Source organism: Limulus polyphemus, unplaced genomic scaffold, assembly GCF_000517525.1.
Source record: "Limulus polyphemus unplaced genomic scaffold, Limulus_polyphemus-2.1.2 Scaffold951, whole genome shotgun sequence".
Classification (NCBI taxonomy): Eukaryota; Metazoa; Arthropoda; class Merostomata; order Xiphosura; family Limulidae; genus Limulus; species Limulus polyphemus.
The window spans coordinates 42,055-68,555 of NW_013666561.1; the positions used below are offsets into that span (position 1 = coordinate 42,055).

The 26,501-nt window shown below is 33.8% G+C and overlaps 1 protein-coding gene across 9 annotated transcripts in view; it reads left to right on the forward strand.

The window, feature by feature from the left end:
• Positions 1-26,501, forward strand: part of LOC106461396 (transcription factor RFX3-like) — a 74,210-nt gene that overhangs the window by 39,080 nt on the left and 8,629 nt on the right. For all 9 annotated transcript variants that reach the window (XM_022388340.1, XM_022388343.1, XM_022388342.1 and 6 more), the window contains 6 exons: positions 4,142-4,261; positions 7,838-8,102; positions 16,897-16,985; positions 18,606-18,751; positions 19,296-19,393; positions 24,925-25,074. In XM_022388340.1, coding sequence (XP_022244048.1) covers positions 4,142-4,261; positions 7,838-8,102; positions 16,897-16,985; positions 18,606-18,751; positions 19,296-19,393; positions 24,925-25,074 — 868 coding nt within the window. The remainder of the gene's footprint in view (positions 1-4,141; positions 4,262-7,837; positions 8,103-16,896; positions 16,986-18,605; positions 18,752-19,295; positions 19,394-24,924; positions 25,075-26,501) is intronic.

A 26,501-nucleotide genomic window follows, 5' to 3' on the forward strand; every position in this document is an offset into this window, starting at 1 on the left:
ATATATATATATATATATATATATGTATATACATATGTAATGTATGGTAGCCATAATATCACTGTATTTTGTAGGCCAATACAGAGTTATGCCTACTGAATGTGTGTTATTCTAATTGTCTAAATTGAGGTGAAATAAAAGCAATTTATACAACATTAGTGACTTGATAACTTAAAACCTGGTTTATTCATAACATTTAGAAAGATAAAGTATTTTTCAAATGTTGGGAAAAAAATGGGAAGACTAGACTTAGAAGGCTTGTGAAACTACAACCGACACTAAACGAGTATGTTAGGTATTACTGGAACCTGAGTTGTTATTGGCTGATTATTAAATGTGCTGAAAACGGGAATAGGATTTTATAAGCATGTGCTCAAATAACATCTTTGTACACCTATGCTACTAAATTCCGAACATCCCAAAAGGATTACCAATATTCAAAGAATTGCGATGTTTACTGTATCGGCACCGAACCATATAATAAACGTTTTGACAGCTTCAAAGTACAGTTTTATTACTCTGGCAAATTCTAGTTGTAAACACTGCAGGATATATATATATATCGATAAATTCCACAATCTGTTGTCAGCATAAACGTTTTCACTGATTCTAAGTGCAGTGTAATTACTCTGAATTTTCCAAGAAAACATTGTAGGGTATATAATCTGATACATTAAACATCCTGTCAAGTTGGCTATCTCTTAGCATGTGCTTTGTTGCTTTCGAGGGTATTGTATTACAGTGTCACATAAACAGCCAACTGACACAAGTGTCGATTTACTGCTTTATTTTCAGCGAGTTTCTACTTTAGTCACTGACAGTAAAATAAACACAGAAAATAAATATGAAATATTTAGTAGTTCAAACTCTCACGAAAAGTACTTTGAAATTTCATGATCAGTAATAAAAAATTTCTGATTTTACAACATTTCATTATACTTTGGTGATTTGTCTACAGGCTGAAGTATTAAGTATATAATGATGTAAAGGTAATAATAGATAAAATATGAAGTTTTACTGAAAAAAAAGTATTATATGTATTTAGGAGGTTTTAGAGGTAACACAAATGAAATTTGACATTTTTGAGACAAAGAAAAATATTTTTAATCTTAAAATGAAAATACCTTTGCACTCAGACTTGGCAAAATAAAGATTTGATATATTCACGGACAAATCTTCAGTAAAAATCCTTCATTAGAAAATCTGATTTTTTGTATACAAAAACTTGTAATGTTTACTAAAAGTCTGCCAAAATTTCTGAATGTACACATACTGTATTAAAAGTTATGGTATAGAAACTATAACAAGTAAAAGTGGTTATGAGTCGATTAATTTGACCGAACCCATGTGGGGAGAATTAAGTGATATCCAGAATATTTGTAACATTATAGCTATGACAAAAGAAAACAACTATTATAAAACAATGTACCCCCCCCCCTCAGTTCATTGTTATACAATTTCGGCATTTGATGGTCAGCAAAGTGATCTGAAATGCAAATGCTCATTTGGCCTACATTATATACATATATAATAATTTCACACAACCTTATCTAATTCTTTATCACTTTGAATTGAATCATAGAGCTTAAAGTGATTTAGATTGTTCATGAACCAATGCTAGACCTCAAAGACGTTTGGACATTTTGCTCAAATGGGTGAATGGAAGCTGACCAACCATAACAGGCTGTTTCAAATTAGGTACAAATGTGTCAGAATGTGTAAGCATTTCCAAACTGACGGTTCAATTGTCTGATCACCTGGACTTTATAACTACAAGTAGAAAACTATATTCTCTTGATTCTTGCTTACTGAAGTCATAAGGTACCTTCTCTTTAACTGAATTACATGTTTACAGCAACAGTTTTATAAATGATTAGAAATGGATTTCTTAAGGCCAGTTTGCATACTAGCCAATACTATTGAGGTGCATTGAATTGCATCTCTTTCACAGCAAGTCACAAAACAGCTTGCCTTCAGTGAACTGACAACATGTGAGACAACACTTTTAAATGATGAGTTGCAGCCAGATAACAGGTGTATGCATATTTGAAGAGAATCTGGAACCAGATCTAATGCTGTTTTGTTACAGGTATGTGATGTATATGGTAGTGGCAGAAGTGTTGGTTAGGATATAATGGTGAACATAAAAACCTGTAAATCCTTCAGAATAGTACTGTTAATGATACACATTATGGGGGCCTCATCCAAGATTCTTCATGCAGCCACATATTAGTGCAATTAGTCTTGGCATCAGTCTAATGAATGACAATGCATGCTGTCTATGCTAACTAGGCTAACACATTTCTTAAAGAAGAACTGATTGGTTAAATAAAATGGTTAGCACCCTTACTGGACTTCAATCTCATCAAGCTTGTATGGGATATTACTGGAAGATGTGTTGATCTTACCAAATGCTTCCAAACACTAAAAAGGTCCTGAAAATAACTTTCTTCAGAAGAGTGATTTAGAATATCTCACAACCTTATTAACACTGTAATTAAACATGCCAAGCTGCATTCTCTGTTCATGTTGGCTATACACCATAGTAAAATGAATGTCATGAACACAAAAAATGTAAAACTACTTATACCAAATATGCATTTACTAGTGGGGAGACTACATGAAAAATCCTTCGCATTTCAAATTACATTATGAATCATCAGATGACTGGTTTACATAAAAATGAGAGTGGTATGTGATAGATGTTATTTTATAACAGCATTTTTTGTCTTACCATATGTAAAATATTATAAATTTTAATTATTCTTTAACTGTTTAGTTAATTGTAGATGTTAGATCTTCAGTTAGAAGCAGATATATTTAACTATTTTCATTTTCCCAAATGATTTTGCATGTGCTCATATGATGAATATTTAAAATATCTCTGACATTTGTAAAGTTTCTGCACAGAAAAAAAGAGCAAACATCTAGATATTTTTCTTGAGGTCTAACCATGGTCCATGAATGCTTGGGAGCACTTTGAATTGAAAGTGCTGGTATTTCATCATTAGGATAGTGTTAATAAATAAATGCACTATTAATTCCCATTGGGTGTTTTAAGTACTCTACAATCTTTCTTTGTGGTGTCCTTGTGGGGATATTCATTGTTATTCCCTCATGGGTCTCTTTAGTGAATTGGCCCTGTTCCTGTTGGTGTATATTGCATCAGATGTAGCTTCACTATCATCAGCCACAGTATTTTAGAAGCTTTATATTATGTTTGTATATAGTACCACTCAAAATTTTTCATTTTTCCACTAATTTTTACTTTTTCAATTTTTGTTATTAGATGGTATTTTCCTTGTGCACAACCCTTTCTTATGTAGGTTTGGCTAGTGTATCCAATTTGATACGTTTTTAATTTTTGTATTGTGCTTTTTTACAGTTCAACATGTACTGAAAGGTTAATACTTCTTTTTTCCTGATTGAGATAGATGGTGTCTTCTTCATTCTTTGTCTTCATTTGTTGTTTGTGGAGTTGCTATGTATTTTTGAAATTAAAATGGAATTTATTTCAATACATACCTTTTAAAAGACACATTTCTCTTCACCCTCATCCTGCATTAGGATGTCTGAAAAGTGTGACCTTGCAGCTAGCATATATCAGAAGAAACACTGTGCAAGTACATATTATGAGGGGGGGGGAGTTGCTGATTGGTGGAAGGGTAATTTTATAAATTTGATAAGACTTTGATGATGAATAAAGTCACAATATGGAATATCCTTGCCTTAACATTTAAAAACTGGCTCAAGTATATGTATGTATATTATTGTTGAAATTTATTTTGTCAACATGAAACTGTATTCTTCTGTCATATTGAATTTATATTTTAATTTTCTGTGAATATGGCTATTTGTATGCTAGCACATGAGCTATATAATGATTTTCATAAGTTAATTTAGTTTTAAGTATAATGAATGACTACATAAATTTTAAATGTTGATTATTAAGATTTATATACTTTATTAGCAGGTTTAGTGTGTGAGTGTTTTTAATTAAAATGTTCTTATGTTATATCTTCACATTTGACTTGAAAGTCTGTAGCTATTCTTTAAATAGACATTAGTCATCATTACTATCAGAATTATTATTTTTGAATCATTATCTTGACTTAAAAACAAGCTCTTTTTTGTATTACAGAGGCAACTCTAAGTACCATTATTATGGTATCCGTGTGAAGCCAAACTCTCCATTAAATCAAATATCAGAAGATTCCAATTCCTCTGCACTGAGACAGCAACCTGTTAATCCAGCAAAAAGGTGTTTTTGTTTTTGATATTAACATAGAAATGTAATGTGAGGTTTAGAAAGCATTGTTACTTGGATACTTTTTGAGATTAAGTAATTTTTACTTTTGGTCAATATAATATGAATAATTCAGTAGTGATCAACAAGGATAAAATTATGCTGAATATTTTATCATATACCAAAATATTTTGGAAATGAGGTGGATAGTTTTATTTAGTGTTATAATTAGATCTTAGTTAAAGTGCATAATGATTAAAAGTTGAACTTTAGAACTCAACCTTGAATTTAAGGAAATATTATATATGGAAATATCATGCTTGATAAAAGAGTTAGCAAAAAGGATCACATATAAAGTGTAATAAACTTAAAATAAGACCCAAAACTTTCAAATAGTTGACTATTCTTCTTCAGGAGAACAAAGGAAATATCATGGATATTTAGTGAGAAATATGCAATTTTTGTTTTATAGTAAGTTAAGCTAGGAATGTTATGTGGTTCGATAGGATAACGTAGGCTACACATTCCCCAAGTGATATACAATGATATAAAGTGATATAAATTTATGTGAAGCAGATGTATACTGCTATGAGTTTAAAACTATTCAGGATAAATAAATGGAGTTTCTTGTTACAGTTTGAAGTCATTCTAGAAAGATAAAAAAGGATAATTGATTTATTTCATTTTTTTTTTTTGTGATTACAAAGTCAATCAAATTGACCATCCTAGTATAGAGTTACAATAGAGAAAATAACAGCTAAGATATAAAATTTTACTGAAAAAAACATTTGAAATTTATTTAATAGCTTTTAGAGATTACACAATTGAAATTTATGATTTTTCAGATGAAGAAAAGTATTTTTTATCTTAATGTGAAAATCACTTTGCACTTGGAAAAGTCAACACTTTGACTCTATATGTTCGTGGAAAAGTTTAGTGAAAATACTTCATTAAAAATTCTGATGTTTTGTCTACAAATGACACTTAATGACTAATGAAAATTTGCAAAATTTCATAAAGATACACAAACATATTGGAAGTTATAGTGTGGAAACTGTAAAGTTTAATTTGGAATCAATTTTTAGGTTGCATTTACCAAGCCCTTAGCGAGAGAGTTAAAATAAAATACTGTTTTTAATTCATGCATTTGTGTAGAGCTATTTTGTGATCGATGGGTTATCAAGGTTCCTGCATACTTAGCTATAGTTTTAAAACCTAGAGGCCTTCTAGTGACTAGTGAGATTAAACTCAAATTTGACTTTTGTAAACATTTTAAGCCACAGACCAACATAATAAGTAGTATGAAATGAATAAATGTTTGTTTTATTTAGATTTAAAATATGAAATGAACAAAAATCTGATTTCAATATTTATCATCCTAGTAAAAGTAAATTTGTCTTTAATTTCAGCTATGATTCTGGTTTGTAAAGATATTAATTACAGAACATTTATTAACACCTTTCTTTTTACTTTTACTTGCATAAAAATTTACAGGTGTATATTATTTCCAGTTTATTGTGATTTATCAGTATTGAAAAAAAGAGCTAGTTTCATTTGAGAGATAATTGTTCATGCTATATCAATGGCCAAAAATACCTATAATAGCAAGAGTAACCAACTGATGAATTACTTGTTAAGCACCTACTTCTTTCAATTAGAAAGTTATAGGATTATAATGATTTCAAGCATTCTTCCTTCAATTGAGGTGTCATCGTATACCATTTGGTACATCCATATATTGAATTGTAATAGCAATGTAGATAAATGGAAAAAAGGATGACCACAATGATTTTTGGTTCAATAAAATATAAAATTTTACTAGTTACTTAAGCTGACTAGTTTTGGTAACAGAGTTACCATTATCAGGGATGTGAATATCTGTGTTACCAAAACTAATCACCTTAAGTAACTTATAGAGCTTTATGTTTCATTGTGCCAAAAATTGTTGGTTTCATCCTTTTGTTTATCCACAATATTCATAAAAAAGAATTATGTAACAATAATGTCTAAATATCCAAGTTTTAAATTGAAAGAAATATGTTTTTTTTTCTTCTTTAGATGCTTGATGCCATAATTACATGTAATTTGCATTTAAACATTAAAATTTCAAAATGGACCAATACAATCATATTTTAAGTAAAAGATTAGCTACAGAATTCAAATAGTGTTCAAGCCATAAATTGGTATTTGGAGGAATTGTTATTGCTATATTAGTTTTAACTATAAATATAAGATATGAATTAAAAGTTTCACATTTACTGTTAATTAGATTTCAATTGACCATACTGATCAACAAATTCTATCAATTAATAACATTTATTTGAATTACTAATCTATAACCCATCAAAAATTATGAGGCAAGTACTACCACCCCCACCCCATTGTATACCCTAACATCACATTTCATAGCTAACTGAAATAAATAAATTTTGTGAAATCAAGCTTGACCAACCAATAGGCAGAAAAGTGCAGTCGAGGCAGTCAAAGATTGGTAAATTCCTTTGTGATCCAATCAAAATTAAGATCATTCATGAAATGGATTTGTGGTGTATTCATAGAATAATTATTGGTAAAAATAAATTAGATTAACAACTTCTAATATATAGAAAAGTCTGTGCATTTTGGTAACACTACATTCCAACAATGGCTTTTATGTCATATAAACTACTATTGTTGTTAGTCTATGTATTGAAAGTATAAAATGAAATATATACACAACAAAACTGGAAAAATATTTGTTGATTTCTTAATTTAGAGTCTCCATTGATTAAATAGGTTTGTTTTATATTAAAAACGTTTGTGATATAACAGAAAATAGCTTAATTCAGAATGATTTGAGTTTAAAATTGAATTGATATTTTTACTTTCATGATAAATTTTATGCACTTGGCTATAGGCTAGGTGATCACACATTGTGTCTTTATTTTAGGCTTATTTTACAAACACTTACTATGCTGATAAGGTTTCCATGCACTCCCCCCTATCCATTCTCATGGCCCCCTTGCACCTCTGTCACTAAAATCATAATGGGCAGATAGTAATCGGACTATTCTATCTGGATAAATGCATTTTGGCTTTTATGACTCCTCCTATTTCAAGAAATCAAGCATGATGTGAAGTGATATACACTGGCTTTTATAGAAGTTAGATTATTGTTAAGGTGATAGAATGTTTAATCTGCAGTTTAGCTAAACTTTAAGTCTGTGCTAATTCAATTTTTTGTAAATTCAGGAGATGGGTATTTTGAAGTAATAAACCAAAGATAGGCTGGCAAACTGTGGGTGATGCCAACAATAACCTGACATAGATTTATTATAATAATTTAACCTGAAGATTTTCAGAGTGAAGCTTAATTTTGACCAAATAGTAGTTTAGATTCAGGTGAAATTATGTTCATCATAATTATAATAGTAATAATAATGCATGAATATCTGTCCACACTTAACACCTTGCAATCAGATAAACTAGCATTTCTGCTATATTGGTTAGTCAGTTGAACAAGAGGTAGAGAGTTTTAATATCCGAGTCTGTCATTGGTATAGTAAATCACATGACTGATGTCTAAATTTATTCTGGTATTCTTATTTCTAGGTTCAAATCAAATACCTTTAAGTCAGAAAACTTGGAAGGAAGCAGGGGGTCATGTGTGACTAATGTTTCATCTCATTCTACTGATGGCATTTCATCACAGCAGCAGCAACCAGCTCCTCATCAACACCAGCATCAACAGTATCTAGGTGATGCTTCTGCTGCTATCCCAAACCTTGATCTGGAAACCAGTAGCCTCAGGCTTCCAGATGATATTGAAATAGAAGATGTACATGCATTCAAAGTACTGTACAAAGAACACTGTGAGGTGTGTATACTGGTTCATCTTTGATAAATCTAATGTGAACTGGAAATTAATTTAAAATCTATGAAAAGTACATACCAGATGGGTGAGATTTTCTGATCCAGGTATTGAATTAGTAATATTAAAACTTAGAAATAATTTTGTCATTCAACATTTCAAATTAGTCTTGTAATAGCAAGTAATTAAATTGTGAAATTTGTTTTAGTTTTTTTGAACAGTTATTTTTTGAAGTGTATATTGTTTTTCATTATTGTTGTACTAAATGTTTTCTGTGAAAGCTCCTATGAAAAGTATTTGCTTTTCCATGATATTTATTGAACATAAAATGTAAAATATGGTAGAGGAAAATTTTAATTCTCTAGCTGATGGTAATTTTATTCTTATTACATTTAAAACTTATAATACATCATAATAACTTCTAGGCAAGCAGTAAAAACCTAGATATATGTATGTTTTGTAGCCCTTATGCTTTTACATTGGTAATAGTATATGGAAGATACTAATGTTAAACCTATCTTTTCAGAATAAACTTGTGAACTTTAACATATCATGTAAAATATAAACTTAACAACAAATGAAGTAAACCAAATCTGTAATTTCATGTAATTGTGGTGTTAACTGTAACTTCAAACCTTTTTTCTTTCCTCCATTGGAATTGACTAATTCCAATGCGTCTCTCATGCAAATCATCATGCGTCAACCCTCCACCAATAAGAGTCTGACATATTCTCATTACTTATGTGACTCCCTCTATTCAATTTTACCTAACTATCACTTCTTGTTTGGCAGTACTTGTGTTCATATGTTTTTCTGTTGGTGCTTTTTGTGTGCTTCACACTTGTAAATTTAATAGTTTCATTTTCAAAGTGGGATTTCTTCATTAATTTTTTTTGTTATATTGAAAATGCCTTTTACTTTAACTTAATTTCCCAGTCTTAATCTTTTTTTTCTCTCGCATTTGCATTTGCCTATAAAATGGAGTTAAATCTGACAAGTTACAAGCGGTGTGCCTCAGGGCTGTGTTGGGTCCTCTGCTGTTTGTGATTTATATTAATGATATTGACTCTGGAATGACTAACAGAATTTTTAAGTTTGCAGATGTCATTAAGATTTTTGGGGTGGGTAACTGTATCAAAGATGCTGCAGATTTACAGGGAGAGTTCGATCATTTGATGCATTGGGCCAATACATGGCAGATGATGTTTAACTATCCAAAATGTAAGGTGATGTAAGTAGGTTTTCACAATTCCAATTATTGTTACAATTTAAATGGGAATACATTTGGTTGAAGAAAAAGATCTTGATGTTGTGATAAAAAATCACTTAAGTCATCTAAACAGTGTATTGTAGCTAGCAATAGAGCTAATAGGGTTTTGGGTAGCATTTATAGAAATATTGACTACAAGGCAAGGGATATTATTGTTTCACTGTATAGATCACTTGTAAAACCTCATTTAGAGTAATGTGTACAGTTTTGGGCTTCATTCCTCAAAAAGGGCATTGAATTGTTGGAGAAGGTTCATAGAAGAGCCACTAGAATGATACCTGGGATGGTGAGATTGTCCTTTGAGGAGAGACTAAAAATCTCTAAACTTGTTTTCTCTGAAGAGGAGAAGGGTGAGAGGGGATTTGATTGAGGTGTTTAAGGTTATTAAGAGTATTGATAATATAGATCCATCAAACTTTTTTGTGTTTAGCAGTGAAAACAATAAGACAAGGGGTCATAAATTCAAATTTTGGCACCATAGGAGTGGTATGCAGTTTAGACAGTATTACTTTTCAAACAGGGTGGTTGGCTTTTGGAATGAGTTGCCTTCAAATGTGGTGGAGGCAGAAAATTTAAATGAGTTCAAGAAAATATTGGATAAATACATGAGTAGTAAGGGGTTGGGAGCTAGAAGGGACATCCTTGATGGGCTAGGCCTGGCATGGCCAGGTGGTTAGGGAGCTCGACTCACAATCTGAGGGTTGCGGGTTCGAATCACCGTCACACCAAACATGCTCGCCCTTTCATCCATGGGGGGTGTTATAATGTGGCAATCAATCCCACTATTCTGGGATAAAAGAGTAGCCCAAGAGTTGGTGGTGGGTGGTAATGACTAGCTGCCTTCCCTCTAGTCTTACACTGCTAAATTAGGAATGGCTAGTGCAGATAGCTCTCGTTTAGCTTTGCATGAAATAAAAAAACAAACAAACAATCAAACTTGATTGGCTAATAAGCTCCTTTTTATCCCTTGAAAATTTTATGAAATTTATGAACATTTTTGTTTGATTCATATTTTTGAAATGAATTCTGAGGTTCATGTTACCACATTGGGTATCATACCTCCTACAAGCACTCTTTCACAGGCTGCAGGTAGGGGTTACCCATTGTTGGATTTATCAGCAATTATCCATTGAGAGATTGATCGTTATATGGGTCAACCACCTTTTCCTGAACTTTCCCCATTTCCTCCTGAACAAGCCAAACCTGTTCGGGCCAATGAAGATTTTGATAACCTTTTTCCACCACCAGATTTTGGCATGTCTTCCTATGTCCAACCTGCAAAATTAGCTAGTCTTAATACGTCATTTTTATACATGATTTCTCAAGTATGTGGTGTTTTATCCATTTCTCCAATTTCCTATGATCTCCGTCCTTCTTTGTCACATGATAGTTCTTCCTCTCTTTGTTTAGTTTTTCCCACCCTCCCCTCCTTGGATATTAGGGTTTATGCTGAGCAATTTGCTTCACAATTGACTGAGGGTGCCAGTATGCCTCGCCCCCCATGGCCTACAGGTCAGTTCTCTTTGGCTTACCATCAAGAAGCTGACTGTCTGTTTCTCGACTCTCAGCAGTTGGGGTCTATTTTACCTGTGTGTGTGTGTGTGTGGTCCATGATCATCCTGTGCATTTAACCCATGCCCTATTTTTATATCTTCATCTTACCCTTACTTTACTTCTACATTATTTATCCACCATCCATCTCCTTTCCAAGGTGATACACTGAGATCTTGGGTTTTTTCAAGGGACAGGCTGTCCCTTATTACCTCCACATTGGCTCATTTGTTGTCTTTGGCTCTTGCTTTACACACATTGATGTTCTGTTGTTGGGATCTTCTGGGTTCATTTGCTGCTCATTTATCTATGGGATTTACGCATGGACCCTTTTCTTTGGTGGTATATTTTCGACCATGTACCTGAGACTTTGGAGTCTATGCATCAACATTCTACCCTTTCCTCTTTGGTAGCTCACTTGTCACATTCATGAAAAGCTCCTATTCCTGTTTCCTCTCCTAGTCCTTCTCAGCCCTTACCTGTTCCTCATCTCATTTTTTTATTTGAGGTAGATAGGCACGGCGCCAACAGTACCAATGACTACCCAGTGGGTTTTGGTCTGGTGGGAGCTTGATTGTGCAAATTTGTTCCCTTTTAGTGATCTTTCGCCACAGATCAGTGGGTTTTTTTGGTTTTATCAGAGGGACTTGTCCTCCAATTTCTTTCCCCCCTTCCTTTGTCTCAGGTACCCATTTCCTTCCCTATGCCTCGGGATCCTATCACCTGCCAGTGCCTGTCAGAGGTGATACAAGACCTTTTGTTTCATCAGGCTATCAAACCTGTTCATCATCTTTCTCCAGGCTTTTATTCCAGGCTGTTTACTGTCCCTAAAAAATCCGGAGACTGACAGCCTGTAATAGATTTGTCCCGCCTCAATCAATTTCTCAGTTTACTCTATTTTACTGTATAATCGTTTCTCATGCTCAGGTGGGCTTTTTCTCCAGGTTTGTGGATGACCAAGATGGACATTGCAAATACTTATTTGCATATCCTGATATCTCATCAGTCACAACCACATCTTTGGTTTGTTCATCACAGGGTGGTTTATCAGTTTTGTGCACTGTCCTTCGGGCTTACATTGGCTCTATATGTTTTTTATCAGGTGGTCAAATTGGAGAAGTCATTCCTTAAACCTACCAAGTATCTTGTCCATTTGGGTGTTTTTTTTTTCAACACCTATCTCAGTTGGGTCCAATCTTTTCCTGTTTTACTTTGTTCTATGGAGCCTTCAGTTCTCCACAATCTTACTGGTTAAAAGGCCTAAAAAATTAAAATGTTGTCTGGGCCTATTTGAACAAGGTATAACATTTCTCCAAGTTTCAGGACAATACACCGAGAAATGACGGATAGATGGTCAACTGAAAAGTGTTTGAAAGAAGAAGAAACAATAGAAATATAGTACGTTTCTCTCCGGAGACATAAAAAGACACATTGATGTTTAATAAGTCATCAGAACTCAAGGATAGTCAAAACTGTAGTCTCCAATTTATTTATATATCTCCAATTTATGAATTTTGCCAACAAGATTGATACACACAGTTTTCATTTTTTTAATACAAATATATTTTAATACACAAAAATAGTACAATTACAATAACAGGTATTACAAATAGTTATTACAAACAATGATTTATATACAAAAGTTTTCAAACTTACAAGCAATACAAAGTCTTCTTTCTAGTCTGTAACTTCCTTGATGTCTTATCGAAGGTTCTCGATGAGCGAGTTAATTTCAAGTTGACGTGAGGTTCTATCACTTTTGGGGATGTGGTCTTCCATGGCATCCCTTAGGTTGGGCTTTTCAAGACCAGTGGAATCTTGCATGAGAGTTTTTGCAGGCTCTAATTACCCTTCCTCGTACTATAGTTTACTATCTGCAATGGTAGTTGGACAGGACTCGCACATTGGCAGGTGTCCCTCTTCCTCCTCCTCATCCAGATTTACACATTTTCACGGTTGCATCCCTTCAAGGATGGGGAGCGTGGGTCGATCAACAGGAAGCTTCAGGGTATTGGTCTGCGGCCAAGAGGTCTTATTACATCAACATCCTGGAGTTTCTTGCTGTACTTTGGGCTTTGGTTCATTTTCTGCATGTGGCCAGAAATCATCTGGTAATGATCCATTTCCAACAATTCCACAATGGTTGTTTATCTCTCTCTATATTCATATATTAGATCTTCATTTTTGGTTCCACATGCAAGATATTCATATCATTGCGAGTCATGTTCTTGGTGCTTTCAGTGTTGTTGTGGATCGGCTTTCCCATCCAAACAAAATCTATAAAATGGAGTGGTCTCTTGATCCTCTTGTTTTCCAGTGGCTTTGCCTTCAGTGGGGTACTCCTCACAGAGATGCTTATGCCATGTCCCTCAACCACAAATTACCTCAGTTTTGGTTTCTGGTCCCTCATCTTCTTGCTCCGGCTGTCAATGCTTTCAGCCAGTATTGGACCAACAAATACCTATATGTTTATCCTCCCATTTGACTTCTTCACTGGGTGATTTCAATTATCCATACCACTCTGTGTCAAATCTATCTGATTGCTCCTTACTGGAAGGCTCAGCCGTGGTTTCCGTGGCTTCTCCAGTTCCAACTTACCCCTCTGTTACTTCTTCCTCTATCTCCCTTCCTTCTTCGTCAACCTCGGTCACCAGCCTTACATGTCCTTCGTCTTCATGCCTGGTTTTTATCTGGTCCTTGACAAGGAGATCTGGCTCGTCCCAACAAGTAGTTTCATTTCTGGCTTGTTCCATTTACCCTTCCTCCATGGAAGTTTATCAATGTAAATGGAGTGTTTTCTGCTGTTGGTTTCTGGGTCAAGGGTTTTCTGCTGATCAATCCACTGTTTCTCGTATTGTGGATTTTCCTACTTGGCTTTTCGATCAGGGGTCTTCTGTCTCTTCGTTCTCAGATATACGGCAGTCTTGTCTCACACCTTTTGTTTTTTTCAATACCATAGGGTTTTTACCTCTGCTATGCTTTTCCTGTTGATGCGTTCCTTCCGGATTCGTCATCCACTGCAATGGGTTACCCTTCCAGACTGGGATGTTAATGTGGTCATTCACTGCCTCCATTGGAACCACTTTCCACCTGCTCCTTGTTTCACCTTTCCCTTAAGACTTATTTCCTTCTCTTCTTAGTCTGATTTATTTGCCATTGATGTCTCATGTACTCTTTATCATCCTACATATATTATCCTTTATCCAAATCGTTCTTTCCTCCCCAAACCTCCTTGGCTAGGGAGAGTAACTTCTGCTTTTCACCAATTTCTTTTCTTCCATTTCCCACCTTTATCCTAGGCCTGATCTGGATAGACTTCAATGTTCTGTATATGCTCTTTGCTGTTATATTGCCTGCACAGCTTCCTTACGTGGTGCCCATTCGTGCCTCTTTATTTCTTGGCAGCCATCCTCTTTTCTTGATCTTTCTCCTTCCACCCTCACCAATTGGGTTCAGCTTTTGGTTTAATTGGCTTATTCCTCTTTATTGTCTTCTTCTGTATTTTGTTCCAGGTGTCTTCTCATCAAATTCAACACCTTACCTTTTCTGTGTCATCTCATTTTCATCGTCTGTTGGAGGAAATTCTTCAATTGGGTATGTGGACTGCTCCTAATACATTCATCTCTCACTATTTGCATAGGATCGTGGTTTCTTCCTCTTCAGGCTATCATCTTCTGCCTGTAGCCATTCTTCAGACTTCAATGAGACTTTGACTGGGTGATTCATCTTTTATTATTTTTTATTTTATTTTCAGGGGGCCTTATTTCCCTTTTGATTATTAATACTCATTGTTTGAATCCTGCCCTGTGGTGAGTGGTGCTTAACCAGGTATTCTTTAACTGTTCAAATCTGCACTGTCAAGCTATGTCGACTTGCATATTATAATTCCATGGCCACACAACATACACTGCAGAGATGGAGTGTTCCGCAAGATTGCTTTTAGGTTTATTCTCACTATATAATTGCTTCCACCCTCACCAATAAGTTTGCCCATCCCGGACCGTACCCACCCTTGGACTACAAGGGTAAAGCAGAAGGGGATAGCTACCCATCTTTTCCATGCCTTGTACTGAATAAATCAGTATGGTCTGCTTTTAAAATATAGGGTTTTTTGGTCATCCATTGCATTGTCTCGGGTGTTGTCGTTTCTCTGGACTCTTCACCGCATTTTACCCCCATTATCTTTTAGTGGAGTTTGAGAGTCCTTATCACTTTCCAGTTCCAAGTCGCTGGGGTGGTGGACTGTGGAGGCATCCTCCTAAATAGGTTAAAGAAATATAAACAAAATATAGAAATTATTATAAAATCATTCAGTTGATAGGAGGGGGCGGTGGTGTTCTGCTGGTGTAGATGATGTGATATCCTCCAATATGAAATATAAAAACAAATGGGAGTGAGACATCAAAATTGCAGTTCACCCCTTTGATTGGAATCCCTCATCCTACCCTCATGTGGATGTCAGTTCCCAGTAGAAATATAAAAACAAATGGGAGTGAGACATCAAAATTGCAGTTCACCCCGTTGATTGGAATCCCTCATCCTACTCTCATGTTGATGTCGGTTCCCAGTATCCGGGTTTTGGATTTAAAGTAGAACCAATCAACATAAGTCCTCACATATATATTACAGATGTTTATATTCCTCTCTCATTTATACTCCATCAGTGTGTGGGTCGCAGTAGAGGTAATTACAGATTGTTACGGTTCTTTCCCATACACTATTCCTCAGTGTTTCTTATTCTGAGGATGTTAATGTGCTTGGGCTGGTTTCAGTCAATTTCACTTTTGAGAGAGATGGTTTACATTATGTAGACATCTTTTTGATACTGGATGTGAGGTTCTCAGATCGATTTATCAATTTATCATATTCACATGAGTCCCGTTCAGGAGTTGGGGGGTACTAGATCCCCCCCCCCCTTCTGGTCTTGTGAACTTGAGGTGAAGAGAGTATGATCCTCTTTCCTACCCCCACATGGATGTCGTGCCCGGTAGCCTGGGTTTTGGATTGTAGTTAACTTGCCGGTGGTATGATCCTCTTTCTTATCCCACATGGATGTTGGTACCCGGCGGACGAATTTTGTGTTGTAGTTGACTTACCGATGGTATGATCTTCATCCTTCCCCCGCGTAGATGTCGGTTCCCAGTGGCATGGGTTTTGGATGTAGTTGACTTGCCATGTATGGTCCATCGTGCCCTAGCCACTCTACACCTAGGGGCACATCCTTTCCATTTTACCCACTTTTATAATTTCTGGGATTGAGTTTCATAAATATTGCATGGTTTGGATCACTTTCCAGCCATAGTTCTCTCCCAATTGGATGTGCTCCTCTGTTTCCTGCTGCCCATATGTGCAACATTTTTCTACGATGGGCAAAGAGTATACCTGGTTCAGATGTGGTGAGGTCTCCCTCGTCAGTTCTTAAAATATATCTCATTTTAGCGAGTGTCCCTTTAGATGCTTTTTTCTCTCCCTCCACCTATTCAATGTGGTATTCTAGCTATTTATGCAGAGGTAATGTACCGTTTCAGAAGTTATAATTTTCCTATACTGAAAATATATTTTCGATAGGTACTTACCTCATATCACACTTCCCACTTTTCTTTTTCACTGAAAACCGGTACTTCCATTTTCTGCCAAAACTTGAAGTGATAGTTAGGTAGAATTGAATAGAGGGAGTCACATGCGTAATGAGAGTATGTCGCACTGTTATTGGTGGAAGGTTGTCGCATGATGATTTGCTTGAGAGACGCAATGGAATTAGTCAATTCCAATTGAAGGGGGAAAAAATGCTTGTGACATGCATAAAAAGTTTTTGCATATAGAGGGCAGACTGAACAAGAATAGCTATTTATGTGAGGTAAGAACCTATCAGAAATACTTTTTCAGTATAGGAAAGTTACAACTTCTGTTTTTTGTTTATTTCTATATAATTTTATTGTTTCTCAAGAAAACTGAAATTAGTATGGTTGTATATTTTAGGCCTTCCTTGATGCAGTCATTACCCTTCAGTTCTCTATGATAGAAACTTTATGGAGAACATTTTGGAGGACACAAAGTAATGGTCAGAGGTAATTCTAGAGCATTTTGATAAGGTGTATTATTGTGTTTATTTTTACTTGGCAACATATTATGTATATGATTTAGGAAAATGTGTATGTTTTAATACCCAAATATGTTCCACTTAAAACTACTGATGGTGTCTATATGGGCTCTATTGACTTTTTAAACACATTTTTCTAAAACCACATATGTACCAAATGACTCATATGGGTCCATGATTTTGTTGGTTAGATAATCTCTAGGATAACATATGAATCACACAAAACATTTAACAAAAACACCATCATTATTGTAATTCATTCCACTAATTATTGCTTGAGTCCCTTATATGTTTTCATAGAAGCTTTGTAATTTCACTTAGGTTTTTTTGCTCAGTCATTTACAGACACAAGTTTTACTCAGTATGATGCAATGGTAGTGAATGGTATGAAAACAAATGAGTAACTTGGGATGTAAGACCTAATTTAGTTTTATAGAAAAGTTTCAGAGCATATGCAGGCAGTTATTATTGTTTTGTTTTTAGCAAACAAGTAGACAGAATAAATGTATTTGAAGAAGAAAGATATCAGTTGCATTTTTGAAGTAAAAGAATTAAAATGTAAATTTAGTAGTTATCAAATGTCTAAATACACTGTTGTAGTACATGAAATGTAAGGACAGCTAGAGCAAAACATAGCATATGTTTTTAATTCAGACATATTTAGTGAGAGTGTCCAACTAAATTGCCTTTTTTCTTTATGATGCTTTGTTTGTCTCTGCCCTTTGTACAAATGATTATTTTCAATAGTAATACCAACCCAAGAAGAATAAGGAGAAACATGTTTATTTACAAATCAAATAGTTGCAGACAAGAGCAGGTTAAAGTACAACTGGGCAGTAATTTCCAGCCCTTATATAAAATATAGTAGGATTCTCACCTATAGATCACATGATGGACATACTACACTGTTCAAGTTAAATTTCATAACTCTGATCAGAACTTGTGCTTTAAAAAGTAAGGTAAAAGAATTTAGCCCACAAATAGAAGGACAATTGGGCTGAACAGCCTGTCATTGTGCATGGTCAATTCATGAGTTGTTTGTGTTTTGTTCACATTTCTATGTGTATGTTAGTTACTTCTAGAGAAGTGTTTCATTAATAATCATATGTCGTATAACCCATGAAGTGTGTGTGAATTAACTGTTTTTACATAACAACCAGATCAACCCGAGTTATTTAATCATGTAGCATTACAGTAACTGTACTTATGGTTTACATAACAAGGTTATGCAGTTGTAAGTTTATTGTACCCTACATTATGTGAATTAATACATTTACTCACATGGATGCATACTGTTTAGTAGATTTGTAGTTAGTTCATGGGTTATGTAACATAGTTAATCCAATTACACATGTTCACTGTCAGAAACAGTTGCTCTAATGTGAATATTAATATACTTTTTTTTTACCATCACCTTTCTATATAAGTAGCTGAAAGACTGTGAAGTATACCATATTGTTAGGAAATCTTTGTTTAGTTGTTCAAAATATGTTTTTAAAGAAACATTATGCATGAAGAGAATTTATTACTTTGAGGACTTGCAGTACTAAAAGAAAGAATTATGTTGATTTAGTTTTTTCTTATGTAGTAATGATGAAAATACCCTGAAAGAAAGTAGTCTGTATAAGCTGTGTCTTTGTGAAGAAGTACAAAAGTTAGTGAGGAATGTAGACTACCAGTTTTACCAAAACCTGGTTGACGTCTTGATTCCAGATGTGCTTCGACCCATTCCAAGCAAGTAATCTTTTATTTAGAACAGTCAAATGACATTGCTTAGATTTATATACAGAGTATGCTATCCCAGTAACAATTGTCTGGGTCATGAAAATATTATGAATATAAACGTTAGTTACCCTAGTCTTGTTTAATTTCCTCCTAGTTCCGTTATAATACTTTAACCCACTTGTGATCTACGGTAGTGTTTCCTTAACTCAAAAATAATCAATCATTAAATATAAGGTATCAATTTTTTTGTATGTAAAATTTGTGTTAAAGTATGTTTTTACCTGTGTTTCCTGCTTATATCTACCAATATACATTCTTGTTAAATTTTTATGGTTATATTTTTGTAATATGTTAGTTTGCAGTGCCTTATGTCATTCATAGTTATCACAGATTTTTTTATTTTATATATGTATTACTGTATTCTTGTTCTTCAACTTTGTATTGGAAAAACCTTAGAATTTTTTAAAGATTAAAACCTATTTCTCAACTTTGTTTCATTTTTTATTTCAATTATAAATGAGGAATTTTAAAGGTGACCATTCTATTGTTTTAGGTTCACTCACCCAAGCTATTCGTAATTTTGCTAAAAGCTTGGAAGGTTGGCTAACATCAGCTATGGCAGGCTGTCCAGATGATATGGTTAGAGTCAAGGTACTGTTTCATTTTGAGTTTGTCTTAGTATGTCTGTTTAACTGACATGTAATGCAAGGTTTGAACTTTGAATTGCTATATTTTGAGTATATGTCCCTGTCAGGGGCATGCGGTTTAAGGTTTTAATGTATATCTATTGTATGTTGAGAATAATTAGATGTGCCTGTATCATTACTTCTTAATACATATTTTCAGTACTATTAAACTGTTTTTTTAAGTAAATCTCACCTTGTGTCTAATGATTTAAAGATTCAATATTAAGTCTCTGTATTTCAATTATAATTTTACATAGTGGTACCACTTCCTTAAATTGTAAAGTTTTAGTATTAGTAAGTAGTTATTAAATAATTTATTCTGAATTTAAATTAATATGCCTGAATTACTACTGTCTAATGAAAGATTTGGTTTTGGGTCATTGTATTCTAAGTGTAACTCATTGTGTTTGCATCACTTTTGTGTATTTTGAAGTTAGTGTACAATGAGTATAATAGTGTAATTGGACATAAGTGTATCACTGCTATTTAATGTATATATTTTCAGTATTAAGTCATTCTTTTTTGGAGTGTGGCTATATGACTGCTGTATAGTATTAAACATACTGAGTATACCTTGATATATCTGTATCATGTCCATCTGTTTTAAGATTTCAATATTAATTTAGTATACACTGCATCACTGCTGTGTAGTGAAAAGTTTAACTTTTAAGTCATTTTATTGTAGTTGAGCTTGGTGTACATATATTATTGACATTTTATTTAAGTCATCATGTTTTAATTTCACCCTAACACTTTTGCTATGGCATCTTTTTCTGCTCATATTATGAGGTTTTAGTGAGTTACATTCAAAATTTGATTAAACTGCTTTCTGATCACGGTATACAAATAAATTTGACATAAAAATGTAGCTAATGATATAATTTTTAATATTATATAAGTTTTAATTTTGTGAGGCAATATTAAAAAAAGCCCTGAATTTTCCCTAGTGTGAGAATTGTGACTCATTTACTCTCTGTGTATCCCCCTCTTCTCTAATTTATATATCTTCAAGAAGTATAAAATTTAATGTAAATTACTCATTACAATGTTGTCATTACTCAGGCAAGGCATAAGTTTTATAGTCTTTAATCGTATTTGATTACATAGCCGTAAGCTAGAGAATCAGACCCCTCTTGCCATGCCCACCTGTCACATCCTCTCTTTTGGAAATTGCTAATAGTTCTCTCTGATGTTTAGTACTGTACAGTGCCTTGCAAAAGTATTCATTCCTACCAATAATGTCATATTTTGATGAAATACAAATAATGTAAAAATTTTTTTTTTAATGAACTTGCTTGTATTCAAAACTGTAATGGGATGGTGTAATTTTTGCCCATTCTTCCTGTCAAAATTTCTCCAATTCTGACACGTTCTTTGTGGATCATTGATGGATTGCAATCTTCAAGTCTCGCCATAAATTTCCCATTGGACTCAAGCTAGGACTTTGCCTGGGCCACTCCAGGACATTCACTTTCTTCTTTTGAAACCATTCCACTGTGACCTTGGCCTTTTGCTTCGGGTTATTGTCCTGCTGAAATGTGAATTTTTGACCCAGTTTTATATTCTTGGCTGACTCAAATAGGTTTTCTTCTAGGATTTGCTTGTACTTTGCACCATCCATCATCTCTTCAATCCTGATGAGCTTCCCAGCCCCTGCTGATGAGAAGCATCCCCGTAACATGATGCTGCCACCACCATGCTTAACAGTTTGGATGATGTTGACTGGGTTGGACTTGTGCCAGATGTAACGCTTTGACTCTAGACCAAAAAGCTCAACTTTTTTTCTCGTCTGACCACAAAATCTTCTGCCACATGTCTGTAGTACCATTTACATGCTTTATTGCAAACACCATATGAGATTTAAGATGATTCTTTTTCAGTAATGACTTCTTTCTTGCCATTCGCCTATACAGGTCAGCTGTATGAATGAATACTGACTCCCATCTCATACATGGAACTTTGCAAATCTTTCAAAGTCACTGTTGACTTCACAGTGGCATCCCTAATCAGTTTCCTGCTTGCCCAGCTGCTTAGTTTGGTAGGGCAGTCTGATCAGGGTAGTGAGTGGGTGGTATGAAGAACATTCCATTTCTTAATGATGGACTTCATCGTACTCAAAGGGATAATCCTGTTCTGTCTTTCTCTACCACATTATCCCTGACTTGCTTGGAAAGCTCCTTGGTCTTCATGATTGGTTTGTTATAAAACTATGTGAGTTATGGCTTGAACAAATGCGTTTACTCTGAAGTCAAGTTAAATCACTGTGATTACACACAGACCATTACACTAATTTTATGATCTTTTAAACTAATCTTTTGCACCTGGACTGACTTAGGGTTGCTGTAACAAAGGGGTTGAATTCCTATATATTGAATTGAGAATATTCTAATTTCTTTAAAAATCTAACTTACTTACATAATATCAGTGTTTTTTTTTTAGCTTTCTCAGTTTGAAGTAGATCGTGTTGATTCTAAATATAAAGTTCCGTCTGAAAGTTTCATGACTGCAAGCTCAGACAGCAAAAAAAATGTGGAAACTCTGCAGAGGGTGAATACTTTTTCAATGCGCTGTATTATTTATAACCAATAGAAAGCCCAGGTTTTATTTAATCTATCAAATGATGTATTATATTTCTGTACAGAGAAATGTCTATTTTGGTTCCAGTTCAAACTTTATTCCCAGGAGAAACACATCAATGAGCTTAGCTGAATTTTTAACAGCTCTTACCACATAGTTAGAAAGCCAAAAAAATTGTGATAGTTATGGAACATTTTCTGTTATTATTTTGTGTTCTTTGGTGTATTATTTTATTAAATAAAGTTATTTAGGGCAGTAGTTCCATTAATATAAAAAAAAAAACAGTAGGGTTAAATTTCATCCACAGTTGACAGTTACCAGTTTAAAACTGTTTAGGATAAACAAATGTACTAAGTTTCAAATGGACAGCAACTGTCTGTTGTAGAAACGTACAAATGTAGAGGACAACGTTTCGAAAGTCTTCCGCTTTTCGTCTTTAGATCAGTGTGTGTGTGGTGTAGTTTGGTCTTTATAGTGTTCCAGTGGATTGTTATGTTTGGTTGGTTAAAACACATTTCTGATTGGAGGGGAGACTTCCTGTGGCCTCAACCAATGGTAGCCACAGTTTATTCACCTCTAATCCTGAATCTCTGTTTAGTGAAGGTTTTATTGTGTTAATGTAAAACGATTCTAGCTTTTTCCCAGTTTATGTTGTGTCCAATTGACATGGTATGTTCTGCAATGGCTGAATTTTGTGTTTTCGTGAGTCTTGTGCTGTCTTTATGTTCCTTTATTCTTGTCGCAAGTCTTCTTCCCGTTTCTCCAATGTATGTTTTGTTGCAGGAACACGGAATTTCATAAATGACGTTTTTCTGTTTTTTGTTGGTAGGTTTTTGTTTGTTCTTCACCAGAATGGATCTTAGTGTTTTGTAACATTTCCACCAGATGTCTATGTTGAATTTCTTAGCTTTTCATTTAAGTTTTTCACTGACATTTTTCAGGTATGGGAGGTATATAGTTGTAGTGGTAGTGGTACTGTTGTGGTCTTCTTCAAGGAGTTCTTGATGAAGGAAGAGGTATAACCTTTCTGTTTAAAATACTGTATGATGTTTTGACGTTCTGTTTCGAAAATCACTTTGCACTCGGAGCAGTCGACAATTTGACTCCATATACTTATGGAAAATTTTTAATGAAAATACTTTTTCTGATTTTTTGTCAACAAATGACTAATGAATACTAAAAACCTGCAAAATTTCATAAAGATACACAAATCATGCTAGAAGTTATAATATGGAAACTATAAAGGTCAATTTGGGATCACTTTTTAGGTTGAATTGACTGAGTCCATAGAGAGGGTGTTAATGTATTTGTCATCTTCATGGTTAGTAGCCTATATGACCACCTAAGTTTAAATACTAGTTTCTTTTATTGTTGTTATTAAATACTAACCACCAATTATTTTATGTCTTATGTTTTGGCTGCTAATCTGTAGCTGTTTCTAGGAGAGTCCTGAGAAGGACTATATGTGGTGGTGGTAGTTGAGGTTTGAATTCTGGTCTTCATGTTAGAAAGGCAGTTTTGCTCTCCATTTGTTTGGACTCTCACTTCATTGAAACTCAAATAAACTTACTATTTGAATGGTTTCAAGTGAATCTAATAATAATGATTTAAAAAAGTAAGTAATTAATAATTAGAGTTAGGTGATCATATAGGCTGCTAATCATGACGGTGAATGATATTCCATTACTACAACCTTACCCTATGTACTCGTATCATATACTTTTGTTTTATTGTCATGTTTGATCTTAGTTTTAAGAAAATTTCATTAACTTCTATATTCACAGTGACTGGACATTACAATTCTCTCTATATGTGACCATTAAACAGAAAAAAAGTAGTAGTCACAGAGAAAGTGTGATAAGTATGAATCTTATTGTTTTTTACTGTATGGCAACAGAGCAGTAGATAAGAGATTACTTGAAGCTATGTGTAAAGATGGTGGGTTTATGCAATTTGATACGTGTATCCAAGATTTTTTTGGGGTCTCATTCCATTGAAAAATATAAAAAATACTACTAAAAAATAACCTAAAGTGATATCTATTTTTACATTTTATTTATTTTTATATTAATAAATATAGAATAAACATGAAAAACAAGAAATAAATTACTTACCCAAACTTTTTTTCTTGCTGCCGATTGTCGATGAGTCTTAACTCTAAATTTCTTATACTAATGGTAGTTGTGAATTAAATAATGCACCTAAGAACATGCAAAAAGCACACAATTTCCCCTAACTCTCAAATTTTTCTGGCTTTCTAACTATGCGACAAGAGCCATTACAAATTCATCCAAGCTAGTCGTTAACTTTCACACAGGAACAAAACTTGTACTGTGAGTGAGACTGACGATATTCTGTTCGGAACATAACATTATAAAATATGTCACTTGACAGATGAAAATCTTGAATTTCTATTGGTTATAGGTAATATATATAATTAAACGTAGGAGAGAACTATTAACAAATTCTGAAAGAAAGGATGTGACAGGTGGGTGTGGCAGGAGGAGTCTGATTTTCTATTTGATAGCTCTGTAACCAAACAAAATTGAAGGCTATAAAAATTATGGGTTGTCTGAGCAATGATGATTTTATAGTGACTTATTTATGTTTATTTTCATAGTTTCTTTAAGGTTGGTGGATAAAATGGAGGTGAGTAGATACCTAGAGAAAATGTGTCATGTGAGTTACAGTAGGGGAAATTCAGAATTTTTATAAATATTGCCTTATAAATTTAAGAACTTAAAACTTATATCCTATTAAAATATCAGTTATTTGCTAAGATTTTATGCTATACTGATTGGTATACCATAAACAAAAAGTAGTTTAATAAAATATTGTATTTTAAACAAAAAACTTGTGTCATGCGCATTAAAGGATACTCAGGACAAGAGGGTTAAATAGTTTTCATTCTATGTCAAGGTTAGTGCAGTGAGTGCCTTTGCCCAAACATTACGTCGTTACACATCTTTAAACCATCTGGCTCAGGCTGCTAGAGCTGTTTTGCAGAACTCCTCTCAAATAAATCAGATGTTATCAGATTTGAACCGTGTGGATTTTCATAATGTTCAGGTTAGTATTCTTCTAAAGTTTTTGTATTTTATGTAAACATCATTAATATCAGAATGCTAGAGCTGCTTTGCAGAATTCATTTCAGATAAATTGGATGTTAGAAGATCTGAAACTGTATATTCACATATGTATGTTCATGTTAGTACTGTGTTGCATACTTAAACTTCAATATATTCTTTATGCATCATTAAACTTGGCTACTAGAACTAACTTCCTTACAAAATTTATCTCAAGTAAATCATATGCTAACATGTGTAAAATGTGTATATTTCCAAAATGCCCACCAGGCACCGTGATAATACTCTACCTATGTTCCCAGGTATTTTTATTCAACAATAAATTCAGAGCACTAGAAACATCTTTCAGAATTAGTCTTATGTAAATCAGATGTTGCTTACACTGTTCAGAGCAGTTGACTTTAGATTTTCAATTTACTTGCATATCATCAGTAAAATTGCATTTAAAGAGCTGTTGTGCAGAATAACTGTTTACATAATAAATTTACTGTATAATTATATAATTCCTTTTATGGTTAATGTAGTATTTTAATTAAATATTAGAATGCTGATAAGAATTTATATTTATATTGTAAAGATGTTTTCTGTTGATCATGACTTGTTTTAAAATTTTATTTAAAAAAGAAGTCATTAAAAAATTATAATTAAGATGTAAGTTGAATGCTTAGTGTTCTATGCACAGGATGCATCCAATTTTCAGCTCTAATAAAAAGTATATAATGTGGTTATATTTTAGTTCTGGATATGCCCAATTTCAAAATATTTCATAAATTCAACAGCTAGAACCACTTTAAGCATAAAATGGTTAATTGTTAGTAAAATGTATTAGGTTGTCAAGAAATTAATGTTGCGGTTTGGAACTCTTTCATTAACCACCCCCCAAAAAATGTACATCACGTATAATAGGTAAACGAACCACCTAAACATCACGTTAGTGTAGCCTATATAATGTGTAAAGTTTAGTATACTCTAATCCCTTATAGTTAGGGCACATGACAAGACACACATTCGGCATGTAATGCTGTTTGAATACAAGAAGGGAAACAATGCCTCTGTAGCCACAAAGAATATCAAAGAAGTTTATGGAGTTGGGTTGGGAAATTCTCCCACACCTAACATATTCTCCAGATATGATACCATCAGATTACCATCCTTTTCATTTGCTGCAACACCATCTTAATGGGAAAATGTATGCAAATGTGAAAGGTGTTAAAGAGGACATCGACATGTTTTTGCTTCAAAGACAAGTGATTTCTTTAATCAGGACATTAACAACCTGATTGTAAGATGGAAAAGCATCATCGAGAGTAATGGAGACTATTTCATTTAATAAATGTTTTGTTTTGATATATAAGTTCTTCTGGTTTTTCATCTTAAAAAAGTGACATTAATTTCTTTACGACCTATTAC